The 24,105-nt window shown below is 40.3% G+C and overlaps 1 protein-coding gene across 2 annotated transcripts in view; it reads left to right on the plus strand.

The window, feature by feature from the left end:
* Positions 1–24,105, plus strand: part of creb1b (cAMP responsive element binding protein 1b) — a 119,279-nt gene that overhangs the window by 47,988 nt on the left and 47,186 nt on the right. Inside the window, exons 2-3 of one of the 2 annotated variants that reach the window (XM_072261301.1) lie at positions 18,077–18,187; positions 23,301–23,444. In XM_072261301.1, coding sequence (XP_072117402.1) covers positions 18,083–18,187; positions 23,301–23,444 — 249 coding nt within the window. In that variant the 5' untranslated portion in view covers positions 18,077–18,082. The remainder of the gene's footprint in view (positions 1–18,076; positions 18,188–23,300; positions 23,445–24,105) is intronic. The other variant, XM_072261302.1, reaches the window with a different exon arrangement.

Raw genomic sequence — 24,105 nt, forward strand, 5'->3', positions numbered from 1 at the left:
AGCTCCTCCAGTGCCTGCCTGACATTAGCTAGGGGTGGAATATGCACTGCTACCTGGATGATGACAGAAAACACCCTCGGCAGATAAAATATTCCAGGTCGGGTGAGCTGGACTGAGACAGAACTGCCACGCCTGTGCAGCATGATCAGTTTATCACGAAGCCCTTGGGCTGCAACACTACACCTGAAATTTATTTATTTACTTAGCAATACAGCGCGGAGTAGGTCCTTCTGGCCCTTAGAGCCACGCCACCTCAGCAACTCCACAACCCTTAATCACAGGACAATTTACGATGACCATTTAACCTATCCGGTATGTCTTTAGGTGCACCTGGGGAAGCCCCATACATTCCACGGGGAGGGCATACTGAGACTCATTACAGAATGATGCTGGAATTGATCTCCAAACTCTTGAATGCCCTGAGCTTGTAATAGCCAGAAATGGGTTAACATTCTTTGTGTAATCAGAATCTCAGTGTTAAGAAAAGTTTTATATATTTATTTAGCAATTCAGCATAGTGCCAGCCCAAAGAGCCTGTGCCACCCAATTACATCCGTGTGACCAATTAGTCTACTGATCCTTATGTCTTTGGAATATGGGAGGAAATTGGAGCACCCTGAGGTAGCTGATACAGTAACAGGGAGATCGTACAAACTTTTATAGATAGTGGTGGAAATTGAACCTGGGTTGCTAGCTCTGTAATAGCGTTATGCAAACAACTACCCAACAATTGGTGTCATTCAGTAGAGATTGAAATTGATTTGTGTGTCGGTGTATGTAACTTTTAGACGTGTTAAGAAGTACAGGTACCCCATTATGTGTGTAGAAGAAGGCTGCAACGCTATGTAATGTTCACACTACATCGCCCCTGCTTTTAAACTGTCTTGCTCAGCTGCTGGTGCTGCCCAGCATTATGCTGTGTTCATTCTGAACTTGATGATCTCTTCACATAAACCTTTTAAGCATCTCAGGTGTAATAATGCTATGGTTTCATTTAAAGGAACACAGGGAATTTCTCATTGATGTTTTGGGCAGTTTTTATCTGTTAACCAACATCGTCAAAACATTAATCACAGTCACCTTGTTATTTGCTGAACTTCACAGTGCGTACATTGGCTGTTGTGTTACCTGTATTCCAAAATGTTTACTTTTCAAAACTAATTAATTAAATTAAAGTATTTTGTTACTGTATAAATGCACATCTTTCAAAGTGTTATTATGTAGATAATGTGTCAGAATAGCTTAAAAAAAAGTGGAGTTAATTCTCAAGAGGAGTGTATGATGCAGTGATTATATTTGTTATTAAGATAATTAGGAATTAAAATGGTAGCAACATGACCTTATATGTTTTGAGATGAGTACAGCATTTAATGTCATAATTATATTGGGGTAAATTGTAGCCATTTAAACTTTTGATAACATTGCAGCTTTTTTATTATATGAACACTTTGTGGGAAAATGTGTTTTATTTGATCAGAGTGAAGTTTTTCCAAAAGTAAAATGTCAATTCACTGACTAAAGCATGCAGAGGATTGTGTGGTCTGCAGCTCTGAACTTGAAGACACTAGTTGCAGTCACTGGTGGTGGACCAGTGCTCCTTTTCACAGATATTGACATCAGTATTTGTTTAGGAATTAAATTGTGGTTTTCTTAGGATAATTCTCCATTTTTGGTGTAGAGAGTAGGCATGGTGAGCAGGTGCAACTGGAGATTAGCTCCTTGTGTTGGCTTGTGCCATCATTATCATTGTGCCCAAAGTCTTTTGCATCATAGAAACACTTTTAGGTGAAGCATTTGGCATGTCACAAAGTTGCAGCTTCAAGCCAAAGAGGATCTTGGCCCGAAATGTTGACTGTACATTTTTCCATAGTTGCTGCCTGGTCTGCTGAGTTCCTCCAGCATTTTGTGTGTGTTGCAAAGAGGATTGTGCTTTTTGTCTTCTTGATGCATGTTAGTACTAACATATACAAGGCTCAAGACAACTGCTGAAAACCTAATACAAAGTAAAATTGTGCTGTTGAGTGTTTAGCCTTTGATTCTGTAGTTTTTGTTCTCCGTTTCCTTAATATACGGTACTATGTAAAAATCTTATACACATGTATATAGCGCTAGGGTGCCTAAGAGTTTTATAAAACCAATAGACATAGGAGCAGACATTGGCCCACCAAGTCTGCTTCACTATTCAATCATGGCTGATTGTTTTCCTCCTCAGTCCCACTCCCCAGCCTTCTTCCCATGACTTTTGATGGTGTCCAATCGAGAACCTATCAAGCTCTGCCTTAAATACAGCCAATGACCTGGCCTCCACAATGCCTATTGTAATAAATTCCACAAATTTACCACCCTCTGGCTAAAGGAATTTCTCCACATCTTTGTTTTAAAAGGATACCCCTCTATCCTGAGGCTGCACCCTCTTGTCCTCACTTCCCCCACCATGGGAAACATCCTTTCCACTTTTACTCTGTCTAGGCCTTTCAACATTCAAAAAGTTTCAATGGGATCCCCCCCCTCATCCTTCTAAATTCCAACAAGTACAGACCCAGAGCTGTCAAACATTCTTCGTATGATAGCCCTTTCATTCCCAGAATCATCCTTGTGAATATCCTCTGAACCCTCTCATTTGCTAGCACACCTTTTCTTAAATGTGGAACCCACATCTGTTCACGATACTCAAGGTGAAGCTTCACCAGTCCTTATAAAGCCTCAGCATCATATCCTGCTCTTGTATTCTAGACCTTTTGAAATGAATGCTAATATTGTATTTGCCTTCCTCACCACCTACTCTACCTGCAAGTTAAACTTTAGGGTGTTCTGTGCAGGGATTCCCAAGTCCCTTTGCACCTCAGATTTTTGGATTTTCTCCCTGTTTAGAAAAAAACGGGGAGAAAATCCAAAAATTTTTACAATCAAAATGCATGATCATGCATTTTCCAGATTCATGTTTCATTTGCCATTCTCTTGCTCATTCTCCTTTTGCACAGTTTTGCATTTGTCAATGTGGAGCAGAGAGCAAGTTTGTAAATCTGGTAGGAGCAAAGGATGTTGTGAATGGTGAGGGTGGAGCACACAGGAGGGGTGTGGGACCGGTGGCAGAAGGAGGGACAGGAGTGGGGGCTGGTGGTGCGGGTGCAGACAAACCCAACCCTGAGACACCAGGCAAGGACATTTGATTCCAAACAAATGGTTTATTGATCATTACAGCTTGCCTCTCTGGTGCTTCCTGCTCCCTCCCGTCTCTCTTCCCCTTTTTCCAACCATGACTCCCCATTCCTGACTCCTTCCCACTCTCAGTTATAAAAGAGACCCATATCAGAATCAGGTTTATCATCACTCAATTAAAAGTTTTATCAAAGAAGCAAATACGAAAGAGTACCATGGAGGAAATAGGCAGAAGGGTTTGGGGAGATAATTCCAAATATTGTGTCTAAAACATTATGATACAACCTCCAGAAGTGGTCAAGAAAATTAGGGATACATAAGAGGACAGAATTAAAGAAGTGCAGGAATCTCGGGGCATTGTAAGCAGGTGATAGCAAGGCTATAAATGATTTTCCTTGAGAATTTTAAAGTTAAGCCCATTGGCATTCCCGATTGCACTGCAGCCAAGTGGTTGACTATTTAATTTCTGATACTAGCCTAATTGTCTGTAGAAGATGAAAAGCGGACTCTGTGTTGAGGTGAGATGGGGGGAATTAAACCAGCACTACAATTTCTTCTTTTATATAAAAACAGTTCAGGAGAGCATGTTTCTAATGTCAGGAAAGGAGCAGTGAATTTTAAAGGAAACAGCTATCTCACATGGAATCAGCTGAGGTTTTATAAAATGTTCTTGAACCATCTCCTATCCATTGTATTCTCAGTATTGAGTGGATTATCATTGACAAGAAACTGAACCAGAATAGCCATATACAAGAGTAGATCAGACGGAGAAGTTAAGAATCCTGCAGCCTTCTAACTCCCCATCACCACTTAATGGCTACCATCTGCAAAGCTCAAGTCAAAAGTGTGATTGAACATGCTCTGCCTGCCTGAAAGTGTGCAGCTTAAACAGCACTTCAGAAGCACCACATTTTACAGGACATACCACTGATGTGCAGAAGCAGCGGGTTGTACCATCTACAAGATGTGCTGCAGCAGTTGATCAAGACTATTAGGATAGCACATTCCAAGCCCACAATTTATGCTGGTTAGTAGGACAAGGACTGGAGGTCGTAGACCACTGATGTTCCACAGAGGTCAATGCTAGGACCTCTTGTTTGTGATGTGATTTGCATGAAAATGCAAGTGGGTTGATTAGTTAGTTTTACAGAAATAGATTAGTTAAAAATATAAGTGGAGAAATGGACCTGTAAGAGGTATTGTACCGTGGGAGGTCAAATGTAAAAGGAAAGTATATAGTAAATAACATGACCCTTAAGAACATTGGAGTACAGAGGAATCTTGGGGTGTGATTCCATCACTCTCTGAAATTGACAACACAAGTGGATAGAGTGGTAAAGAAAGCATGTAGTATATTTGCTTTTATTGGTAAAGGCATTGAGTATAAATTAGATTATCGTGTACTGCAGTTCTGATCATCAGACCTCAGGAAGGATGTGGAGGCTTTGGAAAGTTTACAGAAGAGGTTCACCCAGATGTTGCCTGGATTAGAGAGTTGCTGTAAAAAAATGGTTAGACAATTTGGCTTGTTTACTCTGTACCATTGGAGATTGGGGGGCAACCTGATGGTGTATAAAATTAAAAGGCCTAGATTACAGTAGTGCCAATCTTTTTCCCAGGGTGGAAATGTCACATTCTAGGGCAGGGGTCCCCAACCTTTTTCGCAATGCGGACCTGTTTCATATTGACAATATTCTTGCGGACCGGTCGACGGGAAGTGGGGGGAGGGGAGGTAGGGTTGCCAACGAACAAGAGTAGCGGTCAAATACGTTGGGTTTACCCCAAAAAAGACTACAATGACCATGAAGCCTTGCACATGCGTGTATGTGCTGATTTTTTTCTACAATTTGTTTTTGGCGATTCTGTTCGGGGGGGTGTTAATCACGAACACAATATAGGTGATAAGTGGCTAATACGCTCAATTTCGTTTCTAAAAGGGGTTTACCTAACGAATTTAATATTAAACACAGCGCATATTTTCCTCGCATGAATATAGTGATAAGTCAATTATCAGGGGAGCTTGAAGTAAGTGTTGAACGAACTTCCAGTAGAAGTGGTAGAGGCAGGTTTGATATTATCATTTAAAGAAAGATTGGATAGGTATATAGACAGGAAAGAAACGGAGAGTTATGGGCTGAGTGCAGGTCGGTGGGACTAGGTGAGAGTAGCGTTCGGCACGGACTAGAAGGGCAGAGATCGCCTATTTCCGTGCTGTAATTGTTACGTGGTTATATAAGTCAATAGCATCATAACATTTTAAGTAACGATTGGATATTAAACACACAGCACATATTCTCCCCATATGAACATATAAAATCATTGCAACACACCAATATCGCTGAATCAGTGGGAGCCCTGGGCTTGTTTTCCTGCAACAACACCGTCCTATCGAGGGGTGATGGGAGACAGCGATACTCGAACGGGGTTCCTTATGTCTGGTCTATTCCGCAATTTAGTTTTCGTTGCATTCATTGCAGAGATATGTTGGAAATGGAAACAACGTTTTCAGTGATTTCGTGGCTATCTTAGGATATTTAGCCTTAACTTCGATCCGGAATGCCGGCAGAGATGTTATGTCAAACATACTTTTCAGCCCGCCGTCATTTGCAGGCTCGGGGAGCTGATCTTCTTCCTGCGCTGACATGGATGGCGCGTGCGTAATGACCTCGTGTGCATTCAAGCTCAACAGTGGGCGTGACAGGGAATGAGGAAAGGTACAACTGACTCCTATCGCCAAATCATATCGTTTCCTCGCGACCCGGTAGCACATGCTTTGCGGCCTGGCACCGGTCCGCGGCCCGGTGGTTGGGGACCGCTGTTCTAGGGTGTGTTGATTTGCGGTGGGTTTTAAAGAACTGTGAGGCAAGTTTTTTTTCACAAGGATTGTGGTAGGTGCATGGAACACTACCTGGGGAGGTGCTGAAGAAAACAGATACACGAGCAACTTGTAAAGAGACATTAAGACAAACACATGAAGAGATGTGATGTAGCGATGTAACCCAAGTGTGAACAGATGGATTTAGTTTAACTTGGCATGATCGGCTTAGTCGTCATGGCTGAAAGTGTGTGTCCCTTTGCTGTGCTGTTCTATGTTCTATTTAAAAACAAGGGAACACCTGGAGGTTGTTCTCTAAGACACACCATTCTGACTTGAAAAAGTATTGCTGTTTCTTCACAAACACATGCTCAAAATCCTGGAATTCCCTGTCTAACAGTATTGTGAGTATACTGCACCCCCGCTGCAGAGGTTCAACAAGGCAGCTGACTGTCATTTCTCAAGGACAATTAGGGATGGCCAATTAAACGCAAGCGCAGCCTGCAAAATCTGCATTCTTTAAATGAATAAAATGACTTTGTACAATATTACAAGTTATGATGACTTGTACGTTAAAGGGATTGTAAATTCATAATTAAATTAGATGCCCATTTAAGTGCCACTGGTAGAAGAGGTTTTAGGCCAAGCAAGTTTGAATTATTCAAATAAGAAATAATTGAACAATTGATATTTCTTAATTGTAAGATTTTTACAAATAACTGAAGGGAGTTCCCAAGTACTATATTAAGAAGTAACTTTATTACTTCCTGAAGCTGCTTCATTAAGGTCTCTGTCATGTACTTCCATATTCTGGACAATGTTCCCTTGGCTGAACAGAGGAGCACTTTCATTAATAGACTAAGTCAACTGTGCTGCTCCAAAGAGCACTATAAGAGGTCATTCTTACCCTCGGCCAGTAGTCTCTATAATGAGTCAACCTATAGCTAGTTAAGTGATGACCCCCCTCTTGTTAGATTGTTATTAACCTCTGCTTAGCAGAGCTCTGTTTAAACTTTGTTTAGCTCTGTTTACCTCACCCTACTATCATGGACACCCTGTGCAATACTACCATCACTTTTTATCAGGACAGTGTGAATGTACACCCATTACTGTATAATATTACAGTAATTCTTGCACTACAACCTTATCCATGTGAACTTGAAAATCTTGTAAATCTTGTCATCTTTGACTTAAATCTTGTGCATCTTATTTTTAAGGTAACTTTTATTCTTCTTCTCTTCCAATATTTCTACATCTGTGTACTTGTAACGCTACTGTGACACTGAATTTCCTTTGGGATCGATGAAGTATCTATCTATCTCTATCACTTAAAAGCAGCAATTTGTATAAGCAAGGGCTCGTGATGGAGTCCTTCTGCTTTGCTGAGTAGTTGACTGATGCAAACAAAACTTACTGCCACAATGCTAATTTAAAAAAAATCAATAACCTTTTGAGAGCAGGATTTTCTGTATATCTATTAACATGTTATGCATGGAAAAGTTTTTTTTCTGTTTACACTCTAAATTCTGTCAGTCCAAGGTGCTTTTTTGAGGTTTGACCAAACCTTTGGTCATTGGTTATCAAAGATTTGTTTCTGTCGCTGATTTTTTTTCTGTTTTTAACTTGCCTTTGGGGGTGTTTCATTGTTGGGAATTTCACTTTATTTAAAATATCAAAGTATTTTTACATAAGATTGAGGAACTAAAATCCTGGCTTACACACAGGTTGCCTACATATTATTTTAGTGTGCTACTTTGTCTCACAGCATATGTGCAATTAGTATATTCCCTGACCATTAAATACAGGATTTTTCTGCGATATTTAGCATTCACATTGCAATTATCAGTTATTTGATAAATGTTCAATATTTCCAGTTACCTGTCCTCTGTTTCCTTAATATCTACCTCTTGCCAAACCTTTGGATTTCTGTCCTGATTTTATTTTTTGAGTAGTTCAGTGTACAATCTTTTTGCTTTCTTAGCATCTCGTGATGTTTAAGATGCAAGGGCTTTTTGCTGTATTATCGAACAATTACCAGTAAACATATATGATGGAGGCATTAAAAGTTATTAGTATGATGTTCTGATGAAGGTTTGATGTATCATCTTGTTCCTGAAATGTGTCTCTATAAGTTGCTACTTGCTGAGTGTTCCCAACATTTCATCTTAATTTCGGACACTACATTTTTAAAACTGATTTCTTGTGTTCCACAAGTGACCAGTAAATCTACCAGAAGACACTACTTAGACCATTTTTGGCCCGTAGTGAACTCTGCACAAGTTTTGTTCCCTGTTTTCCCTGGCTCAGGATTTAATCTTTACATTGTGTTCAAGCTATATAATCTGTTGAGTTTGTGAATTATTCAACCTTGCAGGAATTCAGTAAAATTAGTACAAGGAAATTACTTAGTCTGGCTATTCCATAGTAATAGGAATGCTAGGAGTAATTGTATTCATCTAGTACATCCATTTGTGGTTGATCTATTTCAACTCTGTCAAGTATATTTTGCCCGTATCATTTTTATATTTATGTTGTTTTGTTAAGAAACTTTATTGTACTAATTGGTTGCTGCATAGAGTCATCAGGAAATCTAGCACGGAAGCAGGCCCTATAGCTCACAAGGTCTATGCTAATGTGAAGTCTGTCAAAACATGGAGGAACCATCACGAACTCCACAGCCCCTGATATCCTGTGATTTTAGTCTCAGACGCTAATGTGCGAGCAGCCTTCAGGAGAGTAAATCCATGAAAAGCATCCAGCCCAGATGAGGCAACCTGGCCTAAAGACCTATGCTGATCAACTGGTGGAGTATTCACTGAGATCCTTAATCTCTGGCTTCACCAGTCTGAGGTACCCACTTGTTTTAAGTAGGCCTCAATTACACTGGTGCCCTAGAAGAATTATGGTAACCTGCCTCAATGACTATTGTCCAGTAGCACTTACATCCACTGTGACGTGTTTTGAGAGGTTGGTAATGAAACATATCAGCTCCTGCCTGAGAAGCAACTTGGATCTGCTTCAATTTGCCTACTGGAGCAACAAGTCCACAATAGGTGCCATTTTATTGGCTCTTCACTCATCCCTGGAACATCTGGACAGCCAAGGTACATACACCAGGATGCTCTTTATTGATTACAGTTTGACACTCAATACCATCATCCCCTCGGAAGTAATCAATGAACTTCAACACCTTGGCCTGAATACCTCCTTATGCAATCGGATCCTTGATTTCCTCACTTGCAGACCCCAGTCAGTTTGGATTGGCAACAACATCTCCTCTGCAATCTCCATCAGCACAGGTGCACCACAGGGCTGTGTGCTTAGCCCTCTGCTCTAATCACTTTACATTTATGACTGTTGTTACCTGTCCCGTGAGTATCTCATGAGCATGATGTAATTGTCCCGTGATATTGGCATGATGTAATTGTCCTGATAGTGGGGTGATGTGATGTCACATGATGGCATGTTCCAACCGGTGTAAAAGGGGAGACCGCAGTTAGTTGCGTAGTTGTTTTTGTTGGGGAGTCATAGTCGGTGGTTACGTAATCGTGGAAAGAGAGAGAGAGTGAAGAATGGCCAGCTTCGTATGAACCCAAGAAATCAACGGCGTTCAGTGATTGACATTTGGTATGGTCCATATGGGTATTGTGGCACACACTTTTGGTTAACCCCTGCATGGTCTTGGGTGTTGTGTGGTGACCACCTCCGGCGAAAGATCAGTTACTGTGAGAAATCTTATTCTTCGTGATTTCTTCGGACAAGGCATTTCTCGGCTGGGATCTGCGTCAGTAGTTTCATCTTTTCTTTATCACTGGTTCGGGAAGTCTCTCCTCTCACTTATTTCATAAATCACTTGGACTCTTTAAACTACCACTTTAAGACTGTGTTTGAGTAAGATCTGTTAAGAATTGTCTTTAAGTTTGACTGATAACTAAAGACGCCTAACACTGTTAGCTTCCGTTTAAGTTAGTCGTTTGTTTACTTTTCTATGTTTTTGAGTAGAGGTTAATAAATTTCATTAACATGAGGAAATCTGCAGATGCTGGAGATTCAAGCAGCACACACAAAATGCTGGTGGAACGCAGCAAGCCAGACAGCATCCATAGCAAGAAGCACAGTCGACATTTTGGGCTGAGACCCTTCGTCAGGACTAACTGAAAGAAGAGATAGTAAGAGATTTGAAAGTGGGAGGGGGAGATCCAAAATGATAGGAGAAGACAGGAGGGGGAGGAATAGAGCTAAGAGCTGGAAAGTTGATTGGCAAAAGGGATACAAGGCTGGAGGAGGGAGAGGATCATGGGACGGGAGGTCCAGGGAGAAAGAAAGGGGGAGGGGAGCACCAGAGGAAGATGGAGAGCAGGCAAGGAGTTATTCTGAGAGGGACAGAGAGAGAGAAAAAAGGAAGATAAATAAATAAATAAGGGATGGGGTAAGAAGGGGAGGAGGAGCATTAACGGAAGTTAGAGAAGTCAATGTTCATGCCATCAGGTTGGAGGCTACCCAGGCAGAATATAAGGTGGTGTTCCTCCAACCTGAGTGTGGCTTCATCTTGACAGTAGAGGAGGCCGTGGATAGACATATCAGAATGGGAATGGGATGTGGAATTAAAATGTGTGGACACTGGGAGATCCTGCTTTCTCTGGCGAACAGAGCATAGGTGTTCAGCGAAACGGTCTCCCAGTCTGCGTTGGGTCTCACCAATATATAGAAGGCGGCACCGGAAGCACGGGACGCAGTATATCACACCAGCCGACTCACAGGTGAAGTGTCGCCTCACCTGGAAAGACTGTCTGGGGCCCTGAATGGTGGTGAGGGAGGAAGTGTAAGGGCATGTGTAGCACTTGTTCCGCTTATAAGGATAAGTGCCGGGAGGGGGATCGGTTGGAAGGGGTTGGGGGGACAAATGGACAAGGGAGTCGCGTAGGGAGCAATCCCTGCAGAAAGAAGCGGGGGGGGGGGAGAGAAAGATGTGCTTGGTGGTGGGATCCCGTTGGAGGTGGCGGAAGTTATAGAGAATTATATGTTGGACCCGGAGGCTGGTGGGGTGGTAGGTGAGGACCCCTATCCCTAGTGGGGTGGCGGGTGAGGATGGAGTGAGAGCAGATGTGTATGAAATGGGGGAGATGAGTTTGAGAGCAGATTTGATGGTGGAAGAAGGGAAACCCCTTTCTTTAAAAAAGGAAGACATCTTCTTTGTCCTGGAATAAAAGACCTCATCCTGAGTGCAAATCTGGTTGAGCGGTGCCACAACAACAACCTCTTATTCAATGTCAGCAAGACCATGGAGCTGATTATTGGCTTCAGGTGGAGGAAACCAGAGGCCCATGAGCCAGTCCACATTGGAGTATCGGAAGTGGAGAGGGTCAGCAACTTGATGGTGTTGTTATTTCAGAAGACCTTTCCTGGGCCTAGCACGTTAAGTCCAATTACAAAGAAATAATGCCAGTGCTGGCTCCATCACAGACTGGTATGGAATCACCAATACCCTTCAATGGAAAATTCTACAAAAAGTAGTGGATACAGTCCAGTCCACATTGTGTAAAGTCCTCCCCACCAATGAGCACATCTATATGAAGCATTGTTGCAGGAAAACAGGGATCATTGGTGATTCCATACCAGTCTGTGATGGAGCCAGTCAATATACTCTCCAATACACATCTACAGAAGTTAGTTAAAGTTTTAGATGTCACGCTGAATGTTCACAAAATCTTAAGGAAGTAGAGTGCACTCAAGACATGCTCTTTTCTTGTTGCTGCCATCAGGAAGAAGGTACAGGAGCCTCAGGACTCACAGCACTAGGTTCAGGAGCAGTTATTAACCCTTAACCATCAGACTCCTGAACCAAAGGAGATAACTTCACTTGCCCCATTATTGAAATGTTCCCACAACCTTCGGATTCAAGAACTCATCTCATGTTCTCAATATTTGTTGCTTATGTATTTATTTTTGTATTTGCACATTTTGTTGTATTTTTGCACACTGATTGAATTCCCAAGTTGGTGCAGTCTTTCATTGTTTCTGTTATGGTTATTATTCTATAATGAGTTTATTGAGTAAGCCCACAAGAAAATGAATCTCAGGGTTGTACTTGATGATGTATATGTACTTTGATAATAAATTAACTTTGAACTAACCAACCAGCACTCCAGTACGGTAATCCTACATTAACCCACTTTATTTTTTAAACATTTCCATCAATTCCCCCAGATTTCTACCCCTGCCTACATACCAAGTTCAGTTAACAATAGCCAATTAATCTAACACCCCAGACATTTTTGGGATGTGGAAGAAAACCAGAGCACTACCTAATAGTGCTACCTAATAATAATAACCAGAGCTCACCCAATAGTACAAATTTCACTCCGGATTGAACCCAATTCATGGTGTGGAAGGCAGCTGCAGACAGAATTCATAACATAGGAATGCTGAAAAACTGCTATCACTTTAAAAGATCTTTGGGTCCTCTGAGAGTGCACTATAGAAAAGCAAGTTTCCTTCAAACATTAAGGTGGCTGTTCATCTTGGGGTTGCATGTGCAATTATGTATGTTGAGCTCCATTCTTATAATTTTAAATGATACATTCCCCCAGGAATTTCAGAACAATTTTTTTTTAAATTATTTGCCACTGTTTTGGGAGAAAGTGATTTTGTTTAAAGATGAGATAAATATTCTTAAGATTGGCTTATTTAATTACCATGTGTTGACCATTTAAACACTGTACACAAGACAGTATCAGGAATGTAGTTATACTTGCAGCACAAAATGACCACCATGTAATATTCATAAACTTGTCTTTGTGATGTATAAAAATGTTACAGCTCTTGACTTATAAAAGAAGAATAAATTTGCTGAACATATTATGTGAATTACTTGACCCAGTTAAACCTGGAAACAAAGAGGTCTGTATATTGCAGTGGTAATTGAAGTTGTATCAAAATATGTGTGGCGCTTCTCCAATGGTTTGCAAAATCTTTTCAGAACTTTACAGCAATTGACATGGATATATTTAATCTTTTCATTAATTGGGTGCTTGACAAAATTTTATTTTGTGTCTTCTGGGCTTGAAACATTCTGCTTTTTATTTATTTACTTTTTTTTCGTTTATAATTTATTATACAGCGTGGAGTAGGCCCTTCAAGCCATGCCACCCCAGCAACCCCACAACCTCAGTGACTCATAACCTAATCACAGGACAATTTACAACAGGCAGTTAACCTACCCTGTCTATCTTTGGACTGTGTGGTGAAACAGGGAAAACCCACGCAATCCATGGGGAGGACATACATGTCACAGAAAGGCACTGGAGTTGAATTCCAAACTCCAGTATGCCCCGAGCTGTGATAAAGTCACTATGTGGTCCCATATAATTTTTTTTACTCCTATCCAGGAGTCTCTGAAAAGACCCTATCGTATCTGCCTTCACCATCGTTGCCAGCAGCCCATTCCATGCACTCACCACTCTCTGCGTAAAAAAAAAAATAACTTACCCCTGACATCTCCTCTGTACCTGCTTCCAAGCACCTTAAAACTATGCCCTCTCGTGTTAGCCATTTCAGCCCTGGGAAAAAGCCTCTGACTATCCACTCGATCAATGCTTCTCAACTTTGATTAATTTCAAAAGATGTATTTGAATTATATCAAATTGGTGGTAACATTTGTTTCACCTTGAATATTTATTAATAAGTATCTTATTTATTTGATGGTTCACCCTAATTTCCGTCTGTTTTCCATTTCTGGCCCTTTTCACTTCTCCCGTAGTACTGACTCGGGTCAGTATTCTCACAAGTAGGATTAATCGGTAGCTTGTATTTTAAAAGCCAGATATGGAATTTAAAAATAATGAAAATACTAATTCTGCATGGCTGACATTTTTTTTACAGGCACAATTATATTAGTAGAAATAAAACTGCATGACTTTACCCATAGGTGTTCGGTGATGCTTTTACAATATTTATTGGTTAAAACTAGAACAATCAAATCCCATTTATTTTTTAATGGTGGAGTTGTTGGTCATAAAGTGACCTTTATGTTTGCTGTGCTGAACAGTGCAGACACAAAACACATGATAAATTTGAAATTCTACAAGATTCCAGGTCCTATTTTCCTTTTACTTGGCTCCATTCACACCTTGCAAGAATAAATAATTTCTTTGTGAAATATGGTTTTAAAAATGATATTTGGTAAAAGTGACTGCAGATAAATGGACTGGGATAAATGTGGTTGTAAGATGTTTAAGACACTAAAATGGGTAAGTGGTCTTTTTATAAAAAGAGTCTTGATACACGAATTATTGGCAAGTCAGCTTTTTTTGACTTACTAGAAAATTTTAGAGGGCAGTTAAGAGACAACCTCAAACATATGTAGGTCTGGAATTGCATAAAGATTAGAACTAGACGAAAATGAACATTTTACTAGATCCAGTGTAATTCAACGAGGTGCTTTGTCAACATTTCCAATGGTATTTTTCTTGTTGATTAATAATTTAATTAACTGAATATAATTTTGAATCTCTGAATGTGCAGCACCCTAAAGTAGCTGCCATAATGTTAGTTATGAAACAAAAAAGTAGAGTTGTTTCAGATATTGTCTTGTTGCATCATCCAACCTCTATTAAGCTTCACATGACAGACTGCTACCTTGACATTCTGCTGTAAAATGGCTTGATGAAATTTTGCATTTATTGTTTGCTCAATGATTGCAAGCTGTCCAGGCCCAGAAGCTCTAAAGCAACCCCAAACCATGATGCTCCTTCCACCATGCTTCACAGTTGGGATGAGGTTTTGGTGTTGGTGTGCAGTGTTCCTTTTCTTCCAAACATAACATTTCTGTCATAATGTTCAACTTTTGTCTCATATGTCCACAGAGCATTGTCCCAGAAGTGTTGTGGAACATCCAGGCAGTCTTTTACAAACTTAGACATGCAGCAATGTGTTTTTTTTTGGAGAGCCGTGATTTCCTCTGTGATGTCCTTCCATGAACACCATTTTTGTTCGGTGTTTTTCTTATAGAGGACACGTAAACAGAAACTTAAGCAAGTTCTAGAGATTTCTGAGATTTTTTACTGTTACCCTGGGGTTCTTTTTCACCTCCTTTAGCATTGCACGTTGTGCTCTTTGATCTTTGCAAGATGCCCAATCCTAGGGAGAGTAGCAACTACTGAAATTCCTCCCTTTGGAGACAATTTCTCTTACTGTGGATTGATGAACACTCAGGTCTTTAGAAATGCTTTTAGAATCTACAATTCTTCTGAGGTTCTCTGCAAGTTGTTTTGATTGAGCCATGGTGCATGTAAACAGATCTTTCTTGAGAAGAGCAGGTTCTGTCAGTGTTTTTTTTTGGGCAGGGCACCTCTACAAGGCACACCTTGAATCTCATCTCATTGATTGGAACATCTGGCTTCAAATAGCTTTTGTAGAAGGCATTACCCCAGAGGTTCACATACTTTTCTGAACCTAAACTGTGATTGCTTAAATGGTGTATTCAGTATTGATGAGAAGTACAATTGTTTGTGTGTTATTAGTTTAGGCAGATTGTGTTTGTTTATTATTGTGACTTAGGTGAAGATCAGACCACATATTATGAGTGATTAATGCAGAAAACCAGACATTTGCAAAGGATTCACAAACTTTTTCTTGCAACTGTATATTTAAGTCATTTTCATTGGATTGCTGTAATATGATGTAAGATCTATAAATTACTTGCTTTGAGATTTGGAATCAACATGGGAATATTCAGAAAGCTGTGTGGTAATATTTCACCCTCCCTCCACCTTCTTCCTCTGATTCCTCATCTTTTTTTCTCCAGTCCTGATGAAGGGTCCCAGCCAGAAGTGTCAACTACACCCTATCTTCGTTATATGCAGGGGATACGTTCCTTGAAGTCGACACATAATGTGAATAATTATTTAAATGGAGAAAATAGGGATGCGTTCTGGAGGCTTCCTAAATATGTTTTATCTGTAATTTATTCACATTTTCATACCAATACGACACAAAAGCAGTACCACAAGGCAACATTTGTATTATACTTCATCAATTTAAGGTAATATTCAAGGTAATATTCAATGTAATAAATCATAGAAAGTTAACATACTAGGGTGTACAGTACTCACCAACCAACAGTGGCAGGTGTGTTCGCTCCGGGAGATGAGTGGTTGTGCAGTGGTGTCAGGCAGCTTTACATGGATAAGGTGGATGGTTATTTGTCGTCAGGATCATCAAGGACAGCAAGGGGTGAAGGAAGACTCACAGAACTCTCAGAACTGCCGGCAGCAGGAGGTGACATCGGTTTGAAGAAAGTGGTGAGGGTTGTTTGCTTGGCAGCATTTTGTTTTTCGGCATAAATTTGCTTGTAGGGAAGATGCTTGACTGCAGGGAATGACTGAAATGCTGACTCCGTTCTAAGCTTGGGTCCATGCCCATCGCCATTTGTGCCAAGTATTCCACAGCCTTAAAAAATTCTGCCAGTTGTTTTACTGTAAAATCCTTCACCTGCAGCTTGACACTTTCTTCTTCATCGTTATCACCTTCAGTCTGAGTTAAACGCAGAAGGTCATCTACACTTAATTCTTCATCATGAGAATCCAGGAGTTCTACCACGTCAGCAGTCTCGAGATCTGAGAATCCTTCCCCACCAATTTTACGACCCAGGGTCACACAATCCTGGACAGGTGCAGTGACGGCAGGAAACCCTTTGAGGGTGTGCACACACACTGCCCAAATTGATTTCCACGCTCCATTGAGAGGCTTCTTACTCAAACCCTTAAGAGCATGGGGGTCTAGTGAATGGTAAACTAAGAGAGGCTTCATCTTACAGTTTTCTTCGGCATTGGAACACATAAACAAAGTCAATCTATCCTTTGCTGCCTTGAAACCTGACGCAGTTTTTTCATCCTTACTTATGTAAATGCATTTTGGCATACACTTCCAAAAAAGCCTAGTCTTGTCTGCATTAAACACCTGCTTTGGTGTGATACCTAACTCAGCTATTATAGCCCGCAACTGCACAGAGTAGCATCCCAGAGCTTGTTACCTTCACCTGTCGCCGCCCTGTTTATAATTTCCAACACCTTTTTTTCAAGTATTAAAGCGGTTCTCTGTTGCTTGGCTGATGGCCCAGGACTTGACATCGGATGCTTAAGAGGCATAGTTAAATATTTCAAGCACAAAATCACTGCACCGTAGGTACAATGTAGATTGGGAGACCGTTTCATCGAGCATCTACACTCTATCCACCAGAAAAAGTGGGATCTCCCAGTGGCCATTCATTTTAATCCCACTTGCCATTCCAATATGTCTATCCATGGCCTCCTGTACTGTCGTGATGAGGCTCCACTTAATTTGGAGGAACAACACCCTGTATTCCATCTGTGTAGCCTCCGACCTGATGGCATGAACATTGATTCCTCAAGCTTCCAGGAACTTCCCCTTGCCATGAATAAAATTAGCACAGTTAATGAGGTGACAAAGTGGGTGTGGAAAGTGTGTTGGAGGCTGTCTGGTAGCAAAAGATCTAATGTGGAAATCTGTTCTTTAATATCTTATAGACAATGTAATGTGTTTTATATTGCCTTTGGGGATATTTGTTTCCCAGAATTTCAGCCCTTTTGATTTTAATAGGCATGATTAAATGTAAAGACTTGCATTTTTACTAATTTCATGCATTCAGTGTGTGATGGTCCTAATTTATTGCTATTAATTCTTACTTTCCAATTCCTTGCTCAGAATTCTGTGATTCTTTTTTCCCAACCCCAAATATATTTATATATTCCTTTCTGAAAGCTAAAATTCAATCTATCACCATCATCCTTCTGGCTATTCTATTCTGGATTTTCTGCCCTCATGTTCTAAAAAGAGTTATTTTCTCACTTCTGGCTCTTAATTGCCTGCAATCTTTGTCAGTGGAAACAATTTCTGCTTTTACACACATAACCTTTCGTGTTGTAAAGAAAAGAATATGAATGTGTACACATTGGAAAGTAATCAAGTTTTGTAATAACTTGTCAAATAAGTAATTGCAGTCACTTCCTGCTTGACTCTGCAGTATATGCTGCCAACTTTGCCTTTTAACATGATTTCATTCCACATTTTCTGGTATTGCAGGTAACTATGGATTCCAGTACAGAAACTCAGCATGGTGACACTGCAATTTCAGAAGCAGAAACTCACCAGCTAGCGGTGCAGACACAAGCACAGCTTGCCACTATAGCACAGGTATATATTTTCAGTGTTATTTACAAATAGTCTTGTGTGATCAGTGTCTGAGTAAGTATTCAGATCTTCAATGCAAAATCAGTTGAAATATTTCTCAAATCTATTTATTTAAAAGAAAATCGAGTCTTCCCTCGCCCCCCCCCCCCATGTATTGACAACACTTTTTCCCAACCTGCATCACTAAAACAGTTAATCTTACATTGTTTTTGGGGCATTACTAGTGCACATTGGATGCCATGTTTCTTGCATGACATTTCAAAGTAATTTGTTAGGTGTAATATAATTTGTAACACTTTGAGGTTGTTTGAATTCTAGTCTATTAACTGTGTAGAAGAATGGTGGCAAAGGCTGCATAGCTGTAACTTTCCCCATCGAAGTGATCTATTACCTGAAGATCTGTTTATTGCATTAACATCCAAGAGAGAATTGTGGGAACTTACTGGATACAAATTGATTATTGGCTGTAGCTGTCAATGAAACCATGATTCCAGAAGAACAAGCATGTGCGTGGGGAGCAATCTTAATCAACTTATGAATTGTGGGAAAAAAAATTCAAATTTCCTGTAAGTATTTCCCCCTCACCATAAAAAGATTGACCGTCTCTGGTATCTATGCCGCTTATAATTTTATAAGCAGCTAAGGTTAGCCTCTTAGCCTCCTGTGTTCCAGTGAAAACAATCCCATCCTATCTAGTCTCTCCTTGTAACTAAAGCCCTCCATTCTTGGCAACTTTCTAGTGCTACCACATCCTTTCTATACTATGGTGACCAGAACTGCATATCACATTGTAAGTGGCCTAACCAATGACTTGTAAAACTGCAACATGATGTCCTAACTCTAATCATCAATACCCCTGTCCATGAAGGCAAGCAAGCTAAATGTCTTTATTATTCACCTATTTTCAGAAAGCTATGAACTTGCACTCAAGGATCCTGCTGTACATCAATGCTCCTAAGGTCTTTCCGATTTACTTTGTATGTCTGGCCAGCATTAGACAATCCAGAATGCTTGCCTTGCATTTGTCTGGATTAAATTCCAATTATCATAGATGCATCCAATTTTCCAGCTGATCGATGGCTCGCCATATCCTTAGACAGACATCCTTGCTGTCTACAACTCCACTAATCTTTGTGACTCAAACAAACATGCTTATCATTTGCATAACAACAAACTCTCTTTTTTAAAAAAATAATGGTAGCTACAGAGCATGTTGAACTTCTGGAAACTTCAGTTCCATCACTTGTTCTTACGTAGTTTCTTATAAGTATTTAGAAGAAAAAAAATCATTTGGTTCTGGAGCATAAGATGTTTTTTTTCCCACAGGATAGTTAGCAAACCAATAAAGTTCAAGATGGTTTATTTAGGAAGATGATATACATTGTCCCTCCTTGTCTTCCTCAATGGCTCAATAACATATTCTGCCTCTGTTGACAAGAACAGTGCTTTCATTCTTGTATAGTTATGGCTTGCTCTTTCGTATTGATTTTCTGATGACACAGCGGTTTATGTAGAATTCACGCTTACCTATCATATCATCAAATTTTTTAGTCATAAGATTGTACTGATATTGTTGTTTCTCACTTAACATTTTGAGGTTACTTTTACCCAAGTGTTTAACCAAATCAGTATCACAAATCATTTCAAAATATATGAGCTAGCACGGTGAAACAAAGCAAGTTACATTGGCAGAGCTACTGCTCATCTCTGAATTGTTATCCCACATCCTCCCATTTTAAGCACCCAAGGTTCAACTGTGTGTGAATGTCTTGTTTTCAAAAAAGTTAAGAGTTGCTGGAATTGCTGCTTAGTCTTGACCTCCCCTTTTGAAAACAAAATGTGTTGGCATTTTACAAAGCAGCCAGCTTCTCCCTTTTCAAAAAAATACCTCACCATTAAGGTGTTTTTTAAAATAAAAACTTAAAACTCCCTTTTCCAAAGTCTTGAGTCTATCAGCTGAAGTGTGAGCCCATCTCTCCTGCAGTCTCAGTTTAGATGAATTACCCCTTTCATTTGCATCAGAACAACTATATAATACTCACTCCCTTCCTTTTCCACCTTTGAATCAATTTAACCATGTTGTCCTCCACCAATGCCATTCCTTCAATGGAGTGCTTGGTTATCCTATTCCATGATTGCCTGCTCATTTGTAGAATTAGCATCTCTATCTAAATATCTCTTCTCACTTCAAAGGCACCCAATCTGTTCACCATGGATTCATCTGTGCCCATAATACTTGTTAATTCTGCATTCCTCCTCCTACTCTCTCCCCTACACCCACATACATGCGTACGCACACATTCTCTTTACTGTCAGGCACAGAAATTAGGGGTGTGAACTGAAGATTAATTTAGAATATTAAAATTTTAAGAAGACAAAGAAGGAAAATGAAACTGATTTTCAAAAAAGATTCCAGAGCTTATGATCCAGACTGATGAAGAAACATCCTCCAGTTGTGGGCGAAAGTAAGTTAGAATACATATGTACAATGAATACCAGACAAGAATCCAGAAACCTGGATTAACAGTCATCCTCCCTCAGCAGATGAATCAGAGCTCCTCTATGTTGAGCAATCCTTAGCAGAAGCCCTGAAAGAAGACAGTCACAAGAGTGGCTTTGCAGCACCACCTTAGACCAAGCTAGCCAAGTCCTGAAGTACATGATGCCAGACCAGATTTGTGGCCGGTAATGAGTTGACCAGTACAAGGAATATCCCTACGTAACCTTGCTTATTTACCTTTTGCAGGCTGCATCTCCCAATGATAGCCTTGGTGGAAGTAACCACTGATTGGACTTGTGGAAGCAAAGTCCTGTATTCACATGAAGGACGCCCTTCAGTGTCTTATGAAATCATGAATATGCTAATTGTGAAAGTATTTAAAAAATGCAAACTCAAAATGCAGGACAAATCAAATTTAATCTGGCTAATTGTTAAACACTGTGTCTACACTATATCAGCAAAGTGGTAAAAGTCATTGTCAAGGGGTGCTTTCTCACTGGTAACCCAAGTTGGCATTGGTGGGTAGGTTTAGTCAGAAAGACCAGCTCCATAGCTTCAGCTGTTTCAAATCGGACTAAAGAATTGAACTCCAGAGATGAGGTAAGAGTAACTTTCCTTGAGATCAAGGGAACATTTAACTTAATGTAGCATCAAAACACCCTGGTAAAGCTAAAGTCAAGGAGAAAGCATTTTAATGGATCAGTTTGTAGTTCATCCAAAGGTTGTTTGAAATCAGTCAGTTCCAGGACATTACTACAAGTGTTCCAGAAGATGGTGCCCTGCGAGCTATGATCAGTTGTTTCATCACGAGCTGGGAAGTTGCAATGTTCAATTCCATTACCAACTCATTGGAAAATAATATAACCCATGTCCGCATGCATATAACAAGGTGCATAGCCTGAAATCTTGTAGATAAAATTAATTCTACAAAAATATCAGGTTATCACCATCTTCAACAAAACAAAATCTGACTACCCATCCTTAATATTCAGATGCTGAATTCCACGCTGTGTTTCACCATTATTTAGAAACTCAACTGGGCTAGACACAGTAACACCCAAAAAACTGATGACAGGCTGGGTGTCCTACCATTAATTGATTTGCCTCTTGATGGTCCACTGTCATTTTACAACCAACAGGACACATATCAGGAGTGTGATTGAAATATTCTCCACTTGCCTGGATTGGTGTGGCACCAAAAAATCTGAAGAGAGTGAAAACAGCCAACTTGTTCAGCACCTCATTAACCAACCTAATTAATAATTCTCTCCACTAAGCTGCAGTGTATGTCCTCTACTAAAGGCACTGTAGTTGCTCATTCAAGTTGTGATCACACCTCCCAAAAAGAACAAGAGCAATAGGCTTGAGGGAACACCACTGTCTTTCCATTCTCAGAAATACAGTATATCAGCGGTCTCCAACCACCGGGCCGTGGACTGGTACCGGGCCACAAAGCATTTGCCACCGGGCCGTGAGGAAACGATAAGAGTCAGCTGCACCTTTCCTCATTCCCTGTCATGCACTGTTGAACTTGAACATAGGGTTGCCAACTGTCCCGTATTTGCTGGGACATCCCGTATATTGGGCTAAATTGGTTTGTCCCGTATCTCCCCCGCTAAGGTAGAGCGTTCATGCCGAAATGGTGTGAAGCGAAGTAGCAATTGCCATTAATTTATATGCAAAACATTTTTGAGTGTTCCTAGACCCAAAAAATAACCTAACAAATCATACCAAATAACACATAAAACCAAAAATAAATAACATTAACATATAGTAAAAGCAGGAACGATATGATAAATACACAGCCTATATAAAGTAGAAATAATGTATGTACAGTATAGTCGGGAAGATGAATGCAAAACCGATTTGGGGGAAAAAATTGGTACGTACGCGCATGCGCACACAGGTGCCTGCGCAAGACTTCATGGTCATGATAGTCTTTCCTAGGGTAAAGTGTCCCGGGATTTGACTGCTACTTTTGTCTCTTATTTGGGAGTGAGAAAGTTGGCAACCCTAACTGTAAAAGACATATTGAGGTGAGTTTAACCCTACTTGAACACCCCCCCCCCCCCCCCCCCCGGTTGGCCGGTCCGCAGTGCAAAAAAGGTTGGTGACCCCTGCAGTATATCACTGCTTCCTCATTGTCACTGGGTCTAAATCTGCAGTCCCCTCTTCAACAGCACTGAATGGAGTTTTTTCACAAAAGGGAGAGCAGCAATTCAAAAAGGTAGTTACGGCCAACTTCTCAAGGGCAATTAGGGATCAGCAATAGAAGTTACCCTTGTTGGTACCAAGATTTCAAAATAAACAAGTCAAGAGAGGAAGAGCACAGCATTTGAGATGTATGTGGTTGTGTAATTTACAAAGCTAGAGTACATGGAGGCATTTTTACACAGATGAACAATTTAAGGCATTGATGGGGTGAGCCAAAGAGATTGTAAGTTGAAGAGCAGAATTGCTTTGGGGCTGATGAGTGTATCTTTTTTGAAGAAGGTGTCTCCTAGCAGCTTTCGCACTTCATTGTACTGAGCCTCTTTCTTTACATAGATGTGCAGAATATTTACATTGCTTGAATGGAACGCAGTAATCAAGATTTTTCCCCCCTCATCTTTGCAGGTAACCATGCCTGGGATCCAGTCAACAACCAGTCCAACAGTAACTTTAGTGCAATTGCCTAATGGCCAGACTGTTCAAGTCCAAGGAGTCATCCAAGCAGCTCAGTCATCAGTTATACAATCACCTCATGTTCAGACTGTTCATGTAAGTACTGTGAAAATAACGTAGGGTAATGTAATTGGGAGAAATGTACATAGTTCACAACCATTGACAATGAATTGAGGTTTCACTTTAAGAGGCTGGTCTGACGTACTGGCGTTTTGCAAGGATTTTTCACGTGTTCTTGTGTTTAGGTTTTGGAGTTCAATAAAATGTTATGGGTTTCATTAAGCATAAAATGCCTCACTTTGTTTCATTTGTGAAAACTCTCAATAGCAATATTCTCTATGGTGTAGGCACAGATATATGGTGTTATCCAACGTTGACACCAAATAGTTTATGTTCTAAGGTTTGTTATATATAACATATAAAACGTGTTGCATATATAACATGAAATACATATAATAGGAATTATTTTCCTGGGATAATTTTTAGATCAGGAGCAGGTCAGGGAAATTGGTTTAATATAGAACATAGAAAGGACATATGTACCACATAACCTACTGTATATTATGGGACTACTTCATGTTGTAGTAACACGTCGTTGCATGCACTATTAGGTGCATATTGATCTGTACATGTGTGTTCAATTTGGTTTCAGTCAGTAAAGAACTCTGTTAACTTAGCTCCCGTCTCCAGCTTTGTTGTGTAACCCGGCCACGTACACAACAAATAGGCGACGAGGTTAATGAACCTACATCATATC

This window comes from Mobula birostris, chromosome 6 (assembly GCF_030028105.1).
Source record: "Mobula birostris isolate sMobBir1 chromosome 6, sMobBir1.hap1, whole genome shotgun sequence".
Classification (NCBI taxonomy): Eukaryota; Metazoa; Chordata; class Chondrichthyes; order Myliobatiformes; family Myliobatidae; genus Mobula; species Mobula birostris.